General features: G+C 43.0%; 1 protein-coding gene across 2 annotated transcripts in view; it reads right to left on the minus strand.

Moving 5' to 3' along the window:
* Positions 1-7,737: 7,737 nt before the first annotated feature.
* Positions 7,738-16,822, minus strand: part of RIMS4 (regulating synaptic membrane exocytosis 4) — an 89,904-nt gene continuing 80,819 nt past the window's right edge. For both annotated transcript variants that reach the window (XM_073309642.1, XM_073309641.1), the window contains one exon: positions 7,738-16,346. In XM_073309642.1, coding sequence (XP_073165743.1) covers positions 16,128-16,346 — 219 coding nt within the window. In that variant the 3' untranslated portion in view covers positions 7,738-16,127. The remainder of the gene's footprint in view (positions 16,347-16,822) is intronic.

A 16,822-nucleotide genomic window follows, 5' to 3' on the forward strand; every position in this document is an offset into this window, starting at 1 on the left:
TGTGCTGTTCACCAGTTGCATTCTGTCTGGTACCTGGGCAAAATCCTGGCCTCAGGGATGTAAATGAGAGTCTTGTCATTGACTCCAGTAGGGCCAAGATTTCACCATATGGGTGCAAGCTCCCCGAGGCTGGGACTGTCTTCTCTGTATAATGGCCCGGCCAATGGGGCTGTGATCCTCAGTTGAGGTGCCGAGCCATGGCTGTTTTATAAAATGATGGGCCTGTGTCATGCGGCCTTCGATGGAAGTTACGATGAGCAAAAATCAAAGGGGCAGCAATTTAGGTTGGGGTCACCAATGGAGAGATGGGTAAGGGTGCTGTGTTGCCTAGGGGGTGCGCTATGGGTCCCATGGCAAACAACTCTTCACTCCTTGCTGGTGCAGGGAGGTTTCTCACTTGGAGGTTTTATTATTTTGATCGTGTGGGGCTTATTGTTTAATATCAGGTCATGTATTCTGTGTGTGATTGGAATCAGCCTGTCCCTCCCTCTGCCAGGGAAGGATCTGAGCTAGGGAAGAATCGAGAATTCCCGCATATTCTCAGTTGTGAACTGACAGCTATGAATTAGAGAGGCAGCATGGCCTAGTGCCACTGGGGGACAGGGCTCCTACATTCCAGTCCTGGCTCTGCCACAGACTCAGTGTGTGGCCTTGGGTAAGTCTCTTAACCACTAGGGCCAACATTTTTAAAGCTGGGTTTCTAAATGTAGGTTCCTAAATCCATATTTAGGCACCTAAATAAAAGGCCTGTCTGAGCACTTGCAGCAGCCAGTGACCTCAGTGGGAGCTGTGGGTCCTCATCACTGCTGAACATAAGGTTGAATTTGGGTGCATAAAGTCCAAATGTGGGATGCAATGTGTGACAAAGCCCTAAAATGAGGGGGACACATTTATTCAGGAAAGTCAGCACCTACGTGATTCCTTCCTCTAATGATAGATCGATCTCCAAGTGCTTTACAAGTATCATTATCCCATTTTACAGATGCGGAAACGGCAGTACAGAGATAGGTCAATAGAGCTGGGAATAGAACCCAGATATCCTGAATCCTAGTCCAGTATTCTAGCCACTAGGCACACTGCTATAACATCCATGCGAGGATTTTTTAGTTCTGCTGTAAAATGACTTTCAGTAAGAAAACTGGGGGGTGGGCAGGTTTATGTAGGACGTGGGTAAATTCAGGACTAAAAGTGACATCTCGTGGAATGACCGACTCGAGAGGTTTGCTTTGCACTGTGCTTGGAAGATGCTCAGTATTCAAGGGAACAGAGTGCCGTCTGGTGGTTGAATGAGGAAGTGTTAATCTGGAATTAAGCATTTTCAGAAATAAACAGTGAAGTAAAACTATCCCAGTGTGTTTGGTAATTCAGCGTGCTGAGATGCCCTGGATCCCAGGTGCAAAGTAAGGATATCAGGAGACTGAAGAGCATTTCCAGGTAACTGTGTAAGGAGCATGGTCCAGAACCTCATTCAGTGGAACAGTCCGTTATAAAAACAAAGAACTAAATATGCTTCTCTGTGGTATCACAAACATCCTTAGTGTGAACAGGTGAACAATATTCATATTTATTGTACACTACCTTTTTTTGACTCTATAACACCTTTTACTCTGAAAAGTTCTCAAACCATGTACATACATGACCATGGAAATGCAGCCAGGTCTGGGGTGTGGAAGGCAGATAGGGGCCACACAAGTGTCCTGCATCACTAAATGAGAAAGGTGGTGTGATGCCCTGGAACAAGCTGCGGTGGGAGGAGCTATACTCAAAGGAACCCTGCTGGGGAGCTCGCAGTCTGAATAGACCAGTGACTCAGGAAGGTTAAGGGGAGGGGAATATGTAAGTAGTTCCATTCCAGTCTAACATAGGGTAGAACTCCTTGAAAGAGTTTGAGAGCCCTCTAGCGGTCTCTCTGTGTTCCATGTTTCAGAAGCCACCAGAAACAAGACAAGCATCAGTGTTTGTGTGTAGCTAGGCCTGGCACATTTGTGTATGTTTGTGTGAACATGGTTATTTGCAATTTAAATGTGCTCCTGCAGTCTCCTCGGATTGTGTTTTTGCTGTGTACAGAGCAAAAGGATCAGTAGTGAAGCTGGGTGGGAAGCAGTTTCCTGTCTTGTGAGAATTGGAGAGTTCAAAAAAAAAATCCCCATCCTGAACTGGGATAAATTGTCAAAATCTCAAACATTTTCACAAACTGAAAAGCCTCTCCCCCACCCCAAATTTGAATGAGGTCAATCAAAATGTTTTGACAATTTCTAAATGTTTGGCTTCAACTTTGACTTTTTATTGTAAATTACTTTAAATTTAGAAAGAAAAAATCATTTCAAACCATTTCAAAATAATTTCAAACTCAGGACTTTTAGTTTTGAAAATGTCAAAATGGGACATTTCTATAATCTCTAAACTTGTTTCCAGTGTTTCTTGACACGGGCAGTTCATGAGAACTGGCCCTTTCCTGCGAGTGGTTTCAGCTTTGGTAAAATTTAGCATTTTCTGATGAAAAACGTTGTGTTTAAAAAATTCCCTGGCCAGTTCTACTCTCCCCCAGGCTTTGCTTACAGATGAGATGCCAGCTATGCCGCTCACCCAGCTCATGGCAGAGGTGGGTCAGGATGGGAGGAGACGGTAAGGCGAGAACCGCAGGGAGGAGGGCTCATCACAGGGGACTTTAGGCTCATGCCCTATGATATTGTTTTAAGGCTCATTATCAACTGGCTCAGCTGTCATTTTGCAGCTTTGTTAAACCATTAAATCTTCTGCTGCAAACAGCCTCCAGTGGAAGGGAACAGGACTCATTTTGACTTGGAGTTGGGCCCGTATTTATTCCAGTGCTGAATGCACCCCCCACCTCCACCCCCGATGAAGAAAAGAGCAGCAATAACTTGGAAATTCAAAATAACAAAGTGCTGTATTTGGGGGCTCAGCTGCTGCAATGTGTAATACAGCTTAGCTTAGACCCACTTTGCACCCATGTGAACAAGTGCAGCCCAGCGCCCCTGAGCCAAGGCTCCCTGAGAACCCCCGATTTGCACACATGCATTGGTGGGAGGGATGTGCAAAATGACGTGCTTGAAAGAATGGATTAGGTGCTTGTTACCAATGGAATTTAGTGCTGAATTGACACAGAGACCTGCATGTTGAGCCCCCTCCCTCTGATTTGATGCTGGTTGTGCTCACGAGCATGGCTGTGCAAGAGTTTTGTGTGTGAAGTTGTCTGGTTGCTATTGATTTTGCACACACAGGCCAAGGGTGCGCCCGCTTTCCTGTGCGGCTTTGAGGCTGTTGACCCTAAGCATATGATTAGATCCTATATCATCATCATCATCTGTGCTCTGTGCTTTTGGCAGGATGGCAGGAGACCCTGAGTGTCAGCATGGGGCCAACATCCTCTTGTCTTGGTGCTGCTTTCCCAGAGGAGGCGAGTTTTTATTTCCTTGAGAAATGTCTAAGTCCACCAGGTTTTTCATGTGACATTATTAAAAACTGTCTTCCCCCCTTCCCGCCCCCCGGTGTTTGTGTTTGAAGGCAAGAGGCCCTTGGCATGAGTGGAATTCAGGGGCTGAAAGATTCTTTAACTCCCCTCTAGGTTTTATGTCCGAGCCCACCACGTTAAAATTACTCTGCAATCACTTATGACACACAGAATCCACAGCACAAAGACACAAATGAAACACACAGCAACCCATGTCAAAACCACCCTGGGAATTGACAGGTGTGATGTTTGCCATGCCAAGCTGGGTCCTCAGGCATAGGCTGCCGCTGACAATGGTTGGACAACCCAGAAAGGCAGGGCATCTGCTCACGTATTATTATGGCTGTTACAGCGCCCGAGTTGCTAGGCGAGATTGATGTTAAGGTCCCTCATTGCTTAGCAACTGCCTGAGCATGATGTTGCTTTTGGAAGTTGGTGATGGTTTGACAGCAGGAGATGCCATTCAGCTCTCTGCATCTTGCTGGGTTGGGCTGGTTTTACTTTCTAGCCATAGGCGCTGCTGGAGATTTCTCCCTTGCCTTTCTCTGTCACCTTTATTCTGTTCTGTTCCACTCTTGCTTTCCCTATCCCTTTCATCCTCCCCCCATTGCCCCTCCTGCAAAGGCCTGCAGGTAATGCCAGGTCTGACGTCTGGTGCCTTGCTCTGGCAATGGGGCCTGTGCTGCACAAGAGGGTAGTAAGTTCTCATGTGCTTAAGAAACAAGCTAAGTGGGGCACACTCTGTGACTGTCCACTCAAGTACAGCAAGGGGACTGGCTAGAGCTGTCTCCCTGTACCTGGGTGCGCCCTTCCCATGAGTGACCCAGTGAAGTGCTTGGTGGCAGGAATGTGCCTGGAAGAAGCCGGTTTTTAGTGACTAGTGGGGAATATTTGCAGAAGGCAAATGCCAGATTTGTAATTGTGTTTTCCTGGGAAACCTGCTTCGGAGCCTTATGTTCATTCAGTCAGGGAGCAGAAAGAATGCTGCGGGCCTTCGGTCTCTGGAGCGCTTCCCGTTCCCCCAGGTAACCCTGTACGGGCAGCAGTGAATGAGCCTGGAACCCTGGATCTTAAGGCATGAGGCCCAACTCCTCAAAGATATTTGGGCTCCTAGCTTCCAAAGAAATCCGTGGAAGTTGGACGCTAACTACCTCTAAGGACCTTGGCCTGAGTCTCCACTGCCTGAACTAAGAGCCGTCACTGCTAGCTAAAGCTGTAGCCTGCTCATCAACCTCTCTGTACAGCTCAGCCACCCCTAGAGGACAGAGCGCCACACGGAGCGGGTGCGGTCTACGTGACCCGGAATCCATATGTTCTGAATAGGGGACGCTCCGGGAGACCTGCTTGTGACTGTGCTACTGGCTGAGAGTTAATTGGCAGATAGAAAATCACCAGACAGAAAGAGGCTGAATTCACTGACTATATTATTGGCTGAAAAGGATTAACTTGTCTCTAAAGAGGAGTGAAAGTACGTGCTCATGAAGGTAACTTAAGTGTTTTACAAGCGTCTCTTTGGTACTTTGTGTCCTTGGGTGTAGAACAAATTCAGCCTAATTTTGTCATTGTCAGTAGGAATGGAAGCAGATAGTCTCCAACACTCAGCTGTAGACAGAGAACACCACGCATCTGAGACAGCCAGGGGCCAGGGATACTCGTGCTGGGGTCTTCACTGTAGTCTCTAACTGAGCTCACTAATAGAGGTGCCTTCTTTGAGGGAAAGCCTGACGCACCCACCCCTCCCTGCTGCTCCCTCTCTGTCTCACCTCTATACAACAATACTTGGGAGGCCAAAGGGCTTGAAAATGGGATTCATACCCAGAGGAGTGGACAGTACTGCAGGCCCTAGCTACCTTCCCTTCCTCCTGATCCCATGGCAGTAGCTAAATGTTATTGGGGATCAATGCGCTTTTACAGCGCGCTGAGGTGATGAGAAATTTAAGATGAACGCTGCTATGTCTTGGAACTGACACCGGAGTGTGGTAAAGTTGTTCACTTGAAGGGATTTTTGTTCCTGATGCACTGGTGTCAGAAGTGAAATTTATTGACATTGCACTGATTCTCTCCTGCAATGGATCCCATGAGATGGGGCCTGAGCCCTAGCTTTCCCCACCAGCTGGGCCTGCTCTCATCTGAGTGAAGGGTCTGAAGGCTTCTCAGTTTTCTGTCTTCAGAGAGATGCAGAACAGATTACCTTCAGAGAGTGGCCACAGGTCGAGATAGGACACCAGACGCCGTGGACCAGTGCTCTGAGGTGATTCAGAGAATCCTCTCTTAGATGCCCAGGTGATGTGTTGTGCTCATGTAACACTGACAGACCGCAGTTGGCTGCGGGCAGGATGAAATTGGGACCTGTGGAGCTCAGTGTATAAGCCTCTATTGCATGAGCTAAAAGCCACCTGGCTCTTAGCTAAGGCTGTAGCAGACTCATTCATCTCTAAGTGGTTGCTGTGCCACCAGAGGGAACAGAACACCACATCCAGGTGGTGTGTGGGTTACGCTCACATGCTCCAGGTCAAACAGATCATTTGGGGTTGGGAAGGAATTTTCCTCAGGTCAGATTAACAGGAACTTTGGGGAGGGGTGGGATTCACTTTCCTTTGCAGCGTGGGGCACAGTTTGCCTGCTAGGATCATCTGGGCATATCTCAGCTCATCAATTCCCTGCTACGGCCGGGACCTTGGACATTCATGGTGCCTCATTCTCTCGTGTGCTGCAGACAGAGCACAGAACAGCTTAGTCTCTGGAAGTGCACTGTAGGGATTGTGACGTTACACCCCATATTCTTCATAGAAATATGGTACTGATAAGAATTTGGCATAACTAATATCTTACAGGAGCTATCTTGCATAAAGTATATCATTGGAAAGGTTATGATTTACTGAATATGATTATCCAATTTGTATGCATGTATCATTTCTGTATCTGAAGTTAGGAATATTGATTATGTAACAATTACAACTGTGTGTGTACTTGGGGAAACGCCCACTAGCCAGTAAGCAATCAGCCTTAATGGGCCATTAGAAAAAGACCATGAGTCTTTGAAGAGGGCAAGCGGGTTAATCTGGACTCTCCTCCATTGCCTCCCCAAGAAGAAAGACTGCTGAAAGTACCTGGAGGGACAAAGGAACTAACCGGAGGGGAAAGGCAGGGTTCCAGTCTGTAAGAAGAAATAACTGGAACTCTAAGCTACAGAAACTCTGCAACTTGCCTAAAATAACATTTAGGGTGAGAAATTACTTCTTGAAACCAGACTCTACGATCTTATGCTTAATATGCATGTTTTGTTTTATTTGCTCAGTAATCTGCTTTGTTCTGTTTGCTATCCCTTATAATCACTTAAAATCTGCCCTTTATAGTTAATATGTTTGTTTATTATTAAACCTAGTTTGTGCAATTTCTAATGGGGGGGCAAGAAGTTGTGCATATCTCTCTTCACAGTAAGGGAGAGAGCAAATTTTTATGAGCTTGCACTGTGCAGATCTTTCTGTACACTGCAAGACAGTATTATTTTGGGTTTATTCCCCAAAGGGGGTGTGCAGGTGAGTGCTGGATGAATCCTCTCACACAGAGCTGACTTAGAGAGAGAGAGCCTACATCAGCAATCAGGGATCCAGGCTGGGGGAGCAGAAGGGACTCCATGAAACCCCATTAAATCAGGTGGCATCCCAGAAGTGGGGTCTAACCTATCACAGAGGTATCTGGAGGAAATGAAATGGCTTGTGCAAGACAGCAGGTTGGACTAGATGATTTGATGGTCCCTTCTGGCCTTAAACTCTATTTTCTTCTGGAGGTAGCTCTTGTATGGGCATGTTCATCTCTTGGCATTTCTGCTCTCAACCCACTGGGCAAGAGGGTCTTAATCTTTAATTGATCCTTTGTTTCTAAATGTAAACTATTGGTCACAGTAGCTTTTAGTAAGAGAACAGCCTGAAAAGAGGGCTTTGGGTTCAGATATTTAAGTGAAGTCAAGCAACAAGCTATTTGTGTTAATTATGCTCCAGTCACTATAGGTGTTCAAGGCCTGATTAGATGGAAGGAATGTATAGGGCAATTTGTGCTTGAAGCAAGGGGTGAGACTGGTGGGTCATCAGAATTCTTCCAAGCTTATCACCTATGATGAATCTGAGTCAGTCCATGCCGTCCAGTAACCATTTAGGCAGTGAGGATTTAATGGGACAAGGAAAAGGTGATTCGGGGCTTTAGCGTGGGAAATCTCTTGTAGCAACATGTCTGGGAACCGAACTGATGCACTTAAAAACCGCAGATGCAAAAAAAAAATTTTTTTTTATTGTCACCATTATCAACATTTGTCCTTAGCTTAACACTGAATTGTAAATCACTCAATTGTCACATATTGTCTGAATAAAACCTACAGACAGAAAAAAAGTACAGGAGCATCCTCCCTTCACTAGAACTGACTATCCAATGAGATGTGCTGAACACTTTGCACCAAGAGCTACACCTCACTTCACGTACTACAGCATTAGTATGGACAGTACAGTCTGCTGCAAAGGCTTCCAGCCAAGGGAGTCCATATACCTTGCAAACAATGAAATGTGGGAACATTGGAAAAGGGACCCTCTCTGAGTCACAGAGAAATGGGATGTCAGCCTTCTAGCTGTATACAAGTGATCAGTGTACTCTCTCCTCCCCTGCAGTGACATCATGGCTAAGATTTAACTGACTCATGTCCATTACATTTAGGAAAAATACAGAGAGGAGAGTTGCAAAGACACAAATTGCAAGTAGAGGCCACTGAAAGCCAATAGGAGTGAGGCAATGGAACCCTGGGGCTCCTTGCTGGTTATGAACAGAGAATGTTGGATACTTCTGAGACATTTAATTATCCCCAGCAATCATTGAATCCTTAATCCTAGATTAAGGGTCAGATCTTGCAGCACTTATTCCCATAGATAATCCTTACTTGACGAGTCAGTGGGGCCATTTGCATAGCGGCTGCAGCAGGATCGATCCATGAGCGAGCATATACACACACTAGGGAATGTTGCACTTGGTTTTTCTGCGCAGAACATTAAGCAGCTGCACTAGTACTCCCAACAGGGTAAACTCCACAGTAGGCTGCCACTGCTGTCTCCACCCCTGAATCACCCAGCCCTGCTTGGAACAGCTGCACAGGTACTGAAAAACCAGGGGTGTGATGTCCCAGAGTAGATCAGGCCCACTGCAAGGATGCTGGCAGTGAGGTCAGCCCTAGGGGGGAAGGTGTGCCTTGTGTCACTGTTCTGGTCTCATACCCCAGGCTGGCAGGCTCTGGCTGCAGAGCTAGTCCCCAGGGAAAGGTGTACTTCCGGCCAGTGGGCCCTAGCTGGAACCATGGTCAGCCCCTACTCTTCCTGCCCATTTGGAATAAGGTTTTGTTACTAGATCTGGGGATTTTGGGGTGAGCATCTGAGCCCAAAAGCAAATTTCCCACAGGGAAAGTGCGGGTGGGGGAGCACAACAAAAAACAGAGTGAGAGAGCACGCCCCCCCCAGGTTTCAATCTACTTTAACCCCTTCTCATTTGCATGGCATTTGAGCCTATGGAATCAGTGCTATATTTGCTAGATGCTCCTGTCTCCCATTAATACTGACCCCAATGGCAGGTACTGGGGAAGATCCTGCCATTGATCTGCATACAGACCTACTGTGGGGGCGCTGCAGTTGGCTCTGGTTCATTCACCCATGGGGCAGTGCATTCCCCTATGCTTTTTAAATTTGAAACTGTTTTGCAAGAAGCTGCCTCCAGCTTTGATCCCAAGGATGAAGGTGTCCTGCAGCCTTGCATTCTCAGCCTGCTTTGGGGTAACAGCAGTTCCCGCAGGGAGGAGGCCAGGGCTACACATTTTAACTAGCTTGCTGGTTATTTCTCCCCTGTAGTTCTGCCCTTGGGGCATTAGAAATGGTCACTGGTTTCATGGTGGGTTAGGAGCTAGCTAACAGCAGCGATCTTTTCATGTTCTCTGGCCTGGATTCCCCCCCCCCGGTACAATTCACTCTGTTTCCATCCTCTAAATATTTCAAAACAACATTTGGTTTTAGAACGATTCAGTGAAACAGGAAACTGGGTTTTGGTACATCAGAAACGTAACCAGCTCAGGCCAAATTTTAAAAGTTTTTAGGTGCCTAAAATGATCCTATTAAGCACTGATGGGAGTTAGACATTAGGTGTCTATCTCACTCTTCAGGTGCCTAAATGCCTTTACAGATATGGCCCCTAGAGTCCTGTGCTGCAGCCTTTACTGAGCCAACAGAGCTTGGCTACAGTGGGGATCTCGCCTGAGTAAAGACTGCAGGATTGGTCCCTTTGATAGGCTGCTGCTCACTGCATGGTGGGTGGACTTCGTCCCCAGCACTGGGCTGCCCCTTGAATCCTATACAAGGTCCCAGGACCTGGCCTACAACAGATAAGCCCTTCATTGGTGAACCCATTTCACAGCCACACATTGTGCACAGCATACTACGTAAATGCAAAGTCCAACTGTTAAAATATTCTAGCTTTGGCTGCATTTCTAGATATGGTAAGTCACAAAGGGAAGAACAGTTAGGTCCCAAACTGTATTTGCTGGTGCTCTGTAGAGTGTTGTCTCCTCTCTGCCTCCCCCTTGTTTTCAGCAGCTATCCTGCATTAAATGAAACTAAAGCTACAAGGAATTCTCTCCTGGATGTTATTTTCCCAGTTAGCATGCAGTATACTTTGTGTGTAAATATAGACTCTTTCAATAAACCCCTTTCGTGTCTGGCCCAAATTCAGCCCTGGTGCACGTGGATACAACTCCACTTTACATGCTTACCCTATGTCTGAATTTGGCCCTTCATCTTTTTAAGTATAGCTGCTATAATGTATGTATCTTTTGAACAATATAACCATGGTACTTTGCATTTACAAAGCTCTTTACATCTTCCAGACACTGCCCAAACAATAGCTAGTTAATGTTCCACTAGTGGTTAGAGGTCCCAGTATTATTCTGTCAGATTCTGCAGTCTACCTTGGCAGCAGCTTGGCAATTTTTAAATCAACGTAGGGATTTCTTCATGAAGTACCCAATGGCCTGCGAAATCTATGTGGATTGATCTTAGATTCTCTTTTGAGGTCTAAATTTTATTGGATGCATTATATCTTGAATTTAAAGTTAAAACATTCTTAAAATCTAGTAGATCCTGTTCCTGACAGCTTGGAAAGTCATTAAATCAACCCTTCTCTCTACATCTTGGGTGGAATTTTTAAATGGACAAATACCATAAATGAAAGGGACAACACCCTTCTACCCCCTCCCCTCAGCGCCTTCAACAAACAGCTCAATACACTACTCAGAAAAATCTCCCTTTAGTTTGCCTGTGATATTCTAAATGAAACAGGCAGCTAGAGAGCAGAGTTGGCATAACCCCAGCATGGAAAGCTCTGTGCAATGGTGGGGGCTGCAGTGGCAGTGGAAAAAACAGTCTCATCAAGTTACAAATTCCAAATATTCCAAGAAAATTAGGGAGACTGAAATATTCATAAAGTTTATACTCAAAGTGTTTTAAAAACTGTAGTATGAAGTCACCTACAGCTGTGTTTCATTCTTCATCAAAGAAGATCTTTTGTCAATGAGCAAATTTGTTTTCCCAGAGTCTGTCTATATTGTAATGAACGTTTCTCACATGGCAATAGGCCAATCTTCATTTTTATTAACTATATATTCTAAAGTAATATGGATCTTTTCAGAAGTGATGTAATTAATAATGAAGACAATTATCTACTGTTATCACCAATATGTACTACATCCTGCAAGTCACAATCTGTGCACATTAAATGGAATATATTATTGCTCGTTAGCCTATTTAGACTCTCTTTATAAAATATTTTTATACAGAATACAGGGTTATGACAAAACTAGCTAAGTAGTTTTCATCTTGAAAATACAACATCAATTTCTTCAACAAAGGCTTGGATAGCAGCTGAGACTTTATGAACAGTAACATATTTCTAACAATTTAATGATCAGTTTACAGAATGTTCTATAGGACTCTTTCCTGGTAATTATTTACATGTGTGGTTTTTTTTTAAGTTGATAAAATATAACATGGAACATATGAATCAAAAGAATGAGTAAACTTCATACAAAGAGCATAAAACATTTTTGAAAATGCTAAATTATGTTGGTTAAAAATCATTAAAGAAAAATATTTCTCCTGTTTTAAAATATTAATAACAGTGTATAATAAACTAACTTCAAATGAATTTCATAAAAAGTTGTCTTGCTGTCCACACATTACCAAACATGCTTAGGTCGAGATTCTGCTAATTGCTTCAACATTATAAATAGTTCCTTTATACGAACTTGTGACATTCTGACTCCAGAAATTTTTACAATTTTTAAACAGTACCTTGATAAAGGATCCAGTAATTAAGAACATTAAATATATATATATAGTCACTCAAACAATCTGTGATTCTCTGTGATTTTCCTTCAAAAATCCTTTGCCAAGAAGTTGGGATGCATAGGTTGGGCGGCCCAAAATTTGCTTAGCCCTGATCCTGCAACTGGATCCACACAGACAAACCCTTATGTTTGGATCAATGGAGGTGCTAGAATCTGAATCGATGGATTCAACTACATGATCAGCACCTTGTTTTGTCTCTATATCATGCCAGCTGGATTAGGGCAAGGAGAAAGCAACGCCAGGAGATTTGAAAAATCACACTTTTGCCTGAAGAAGTCAGGAGTGATCACATAGTCACAACTTCAGTGTGTTCACACTACAAACAGGGGAAATCTGTACAATAGGTCTCGGTTCTAATATTCTGCTCTCCTTGTTCATGGCATTCCCATTGGGAAAAGGTCATTTTGCCCTTAGTGATGTAACCATCATCACTTCCTTAAAGCAAAAGGATAGATAGCAAACAAGGTAACATCTAGGGATTGATCCCCTGTTCCTTTTGCAACTGAACCTCCCATGAACGCTAAGGGTAGCTTTAGGTAGGCAAGAAATGGAGAATTAGCCCTGTGCTGAGCACACAACAATCTGTCCCCATATCCACCCCTTATCTTTACTCACAGATCAAAAACAGAAAAGGAGTACTTGTGGCACCTTAGAGACTAACAAATTTATTTGAGAATAAGCTTTCGTGAAAGCTTATGCTCAAATAAATTTGTTAGTCTCTAAGGTCCCACAGGTACTCCTTTCCTTTTTGCGAATACAGACTAACACAGCTGCTATTCTGAAACAGATCAAAAACATTATAAGTTCCTTTGCTTAAAAACAAAACATAATTAACACCTAGATTTAAGACACAAAACAACTGTTTTGTCTTTTACAAGTCGACCTTTGTTCAGGTTTCAGATGCTAGCCGCTCTAGTCAACTGCTAAATGCTGTAGTCAACTGCTACTTTAACAAACGCAAAGTGACCAGAGCAGAAGTTAGAGCTACCATATCACATTATCTTAGACACTGTCAGGTTAAATCTGAGCAAAAAGTTTGGTTTTGCAAAAATCAGCTTTTCCAAGCATAAGACCCTGTTGAACTCTCCATCACTTGGAGTCCTTATATCAAGACAGGATAGCTAGCTACAAGATTCTCTCTATAACTATGTTATTGAGCTCAGTGCAGGAAGTACTGGGTGAAATTATCCCACTTGAGGCATGCAGGAGGTTTTGCTAGAAAAGTAGATGATCATAATGGTTCCCCTGGCCTTAAGCTCTTTGATTGTGAACCATTAGAAGGGTTTCTGTGATTTGTTTTGTTTTAATCCCAGTGAAAAACATTTTGTATTTGCTGTAAATACAATCCTTGAGTGTATGAAACCCAGACACTGTAGCATTTCCCTCGCGCACAAGAAACAATGAAACTGACTAGTCCATTATCACTATCCAAGTTGTGAGAAATGCAGAAGATAAGCAAAACAGCATAAAATAGATAGTTAACATAGTTTTCAATTGTAATAATTTCTGGTGTTAATAAAATAACAGAGAAAAGAAAATATATATTTTTAAAAATAGAAGTTTTAACCTGACAGTGATCTTTTAATGTGATTAAAAACACAAACAAGACAGTCTATAGAGTTGAATAGTCCTATATTTAACTAAACTAATCACATTTGAGCTTGGAGAGCTTTTGGAGGAAGTGGGACCCCAAAATGTGGAATTTGCTATTCATGGAGGAATCGAGCTTTCCAACTGCTAATCCCAAAAGGAGATTTCTTGAGATGCTTTCTGGCATATTTAATTCCTCCCACTCCCAATTAAAAAGATTTGGGAAAAACATTGCATACCTCTTACTGGACACAGATAAAATGTTACTAACTTGTTATACAGGTAAATAGTATCCAAACAAAATACCCATATAAAATTTTCAAAGTAACTGAAGATAAAACCCCTGTCATTCAGTTATCAGGTTTGGAATGTATTTATATTTTTCCATAGTCCTTTTAAAGACATAGTTATTAAAAGATCCAGTGCTACAAACCACTAAATCTACCTAATCTAATCTAGTTCATACACATATTGTACAATATTGCCTAGTACTTATTACATACCAAGAGGAAAAGGTGTTGACTTGAATTACGGTAAATGTGCTTTTTTTAAAAATAGAGCCACAACATAGTTTGATCAGCATGCAACAAACTTTCTTTAGCTAGTATATAGAAATTGCCTAATACAGTTAGAAAAAATAATTTAGACTGAGGCTAGAGACATATTTGTCGAAAGAAATTAAGAGATCAGACTGAAATGTTGGAGCTTTTGCCACTTTAAGACTCTTAAAATTCTCAGGTTTATGTACTCTCCCTCCCCCAAACATTACATCAATGTTTACAAAGCATATTGTTGGGTCCATTATTTTTGCTACTATTCTGTAATTATTTCAGAATAATTTTAAGTCCCTCGGATAAGATATAACAATAAGCAGCTACGTTCTCCATCTTATACAACTCGATGCTTTATTCTTACTTATTTGTGGTCTGCATGGAGAAGCTGTCAGTGCATTGCAGTGACAGGTCAAGAATCCATTGGCTCCTAAACATTACATGGGACCTCAGGTTCTTAAATCACAGAACAAAATACTCCCTTGCACCTAGAATAGAAACCACTTTGAGACAGCGGTCAAGTCTTCATTAAAAATTATGAGAAAAACCCCTAGTAGAAAAAGCTTAACTGCCACGAACTCTTTGAGATACTCCAGACTCCTAAAAATGCTCCACAGTTTTGGGGAATGGGTGTCTCCAAGCATAAGATTTTGAATCACCTGAATGATCTAGAGAAATACCCCGACTAATCTAGCACATGGTACTGTTTGAGAAAGCGGCTCTCTGCTTAGCAGTTGATCGAATGTACAGTACAGTACTTCTCTTTACTGCATTAACCTACACGATTTGCTCTACAATTAACACCTGATGTGCCTTTTTGCTGTTCTTAAATCAACAAAATATACATGCTGTGACTACTATGTCTGGTAGATTTCCCCAACCGCTCTCCTGTGCCTGTACTCTGGGGAAGGCATCCTTCTCTTTCGGTTCACTTGACAATGCCTGTGTGTTAATGGGATTGCATTAAGCAACACAACTCTTTTTTTAAAGTGAGGAGGGGCATGTGCTCATTAGCACTCCTTCTTGGGTGGCAAACGGAGGTTTCTCTTTGCTACACCCTGTCAAGAAAGGAAATCTCCTTTCCTGTAGTAGAGTAAAACGGTATTATTTCAGGTCAGTCCACAGTACAGCATGTTAGCAGAGGAAGGTGGCACTTCACAAGATATGTACCCAGAAAGAAGGAACAGAATGCAGAAGCTAGAAACCACCATGATGGAGGAATGAGCAGCAAAAACTAAGGGGGTTTGTAAATTGTGAAACATCGTATCTGACAATGTGCTAGTAAATCACATCTCAAACTGCAAGTCTGATGTTTGACTCACATTTCCAGTGACCAAAATTGCAGCTAATTTGTTAGTTCGCCTCCTCCATTAGAACTGTCCAGTCTAACGAAAGCGTACTCCACTTGTATTCCCATCGAACGTGCTTCAGCAGCAGTGTTCGCCAAGTACTGTATTAAAGACACTTGCTGGTAATTTGGCACAGTTTAAAACCATGGCAACAATCGTTTTATAGCTAACGTGATTCTTGGATGTGGAATTTTTTCTAAACGCACAGTTCTTTTTCTTTTCTTTTTTTTATGATTTTTAAGGAGATAGATCTTATAAAAAACAAAAATCCAGTTAAACAGTCAATTCCTGCTCTTTTCAGATCAGATGTTTGCTTTTCAATCTTTCAGGCATCACCAAAAAAAACCCAAAAACCAAAACAAAACCATAAAACCCCACAAAACCTGTATTTTATGAATTTCTAAAACAAAATTAAGAAAAATATCTTCCCCTGCTCAAAAAAACATTGCTGCAATTTTTTAGGGTTAATACTGATCTGAAACAGGGGTGCATGAATGACAGCCAGAGAAGTGAAACAAGAGGTGTATGTATAATTTCACAACTAGGACTCATGCCCCATGGCACCTGCTACTTGGATGGAGAGGGCATACGGCCCTCCCCCTTATCTTCTGTCTAAGGTCACTCTTCCAGCTCCTCAAGAACTGATTGAACATGCAATGCACTTGAGGTCAGAGTTCCAGCAAACAAAACCTTGACAGCATGTTTAAAAAACAGAAGCAGTTCCCCCCTTCCTTGCTCATTAAGACCTGTCACAGCAGGGTCCCACTGTGCTCTCCAAGGAAAGCTGTGAAGACTGGCGCAGAAGTGGACCTGTAGTGGGATCTACCATCGAGGAGGTAGGGAAAAGCTTGTACCAGCCAATTGCTAAAGTTGTCAAATCCAGTTCTTCCAAGAGAACCCTGGCAACTCCCATGAAGTGTTTGCGCTCCATGCGTCCATAGTTCCCCCAGACTATCACCTTGGAAATGAGAGGTGGGACCACAGTTAGTTCTCAAGTAAAGAGCACCAGGAGATTCATACTTTAGTTTTTGAAAAAGATAAAGATATTCACACTGAGCCAGATCCAAAGCCCACTCAAGTAAATCCAAAGACTCCCCTGGACTTTTATGGGCTACGGATCAGACATCCACTTTTTACATCATGGAAAATACAGTCCTAAATCTGCACACCTTGCCACACCCCATTCAAAATAAAATAAGAGACTTTAGAAAAAGTGTTGGGCTTGTGCTACAAAATCACCGACTGCGTCTATTAGGCCCCAAGTTTATGGTTTAATATGGTTTTGCAAAGCTTAATATTGTAAGATTTGTTTTCTCCCCAGAAAAAAAAAATGTGAGCGCTCTCAAGTGTGTGTGTGTATTTTGTCTCGGGTTTAAATATTCTGCAGAATTTGTAACAAACCCTGCAACATTGGACAGGGACATCAAGTCTCTG

The sequence above is a fragment of the Lepidochelys kempii genome, chromosome 13 (assembly GCF_965140265.1).
Source record: "Lepidochelys kempii isolate rLepKem1 chromosome 13, rLepKem1.hap2, whole genome shotgun sequence".
Classification (NCBI taxonomy): Eukaryota; Metazoa; Chordata; order Testudines; family Cheloniidae; genus Lepidochelys; species Lepidochelys kempii.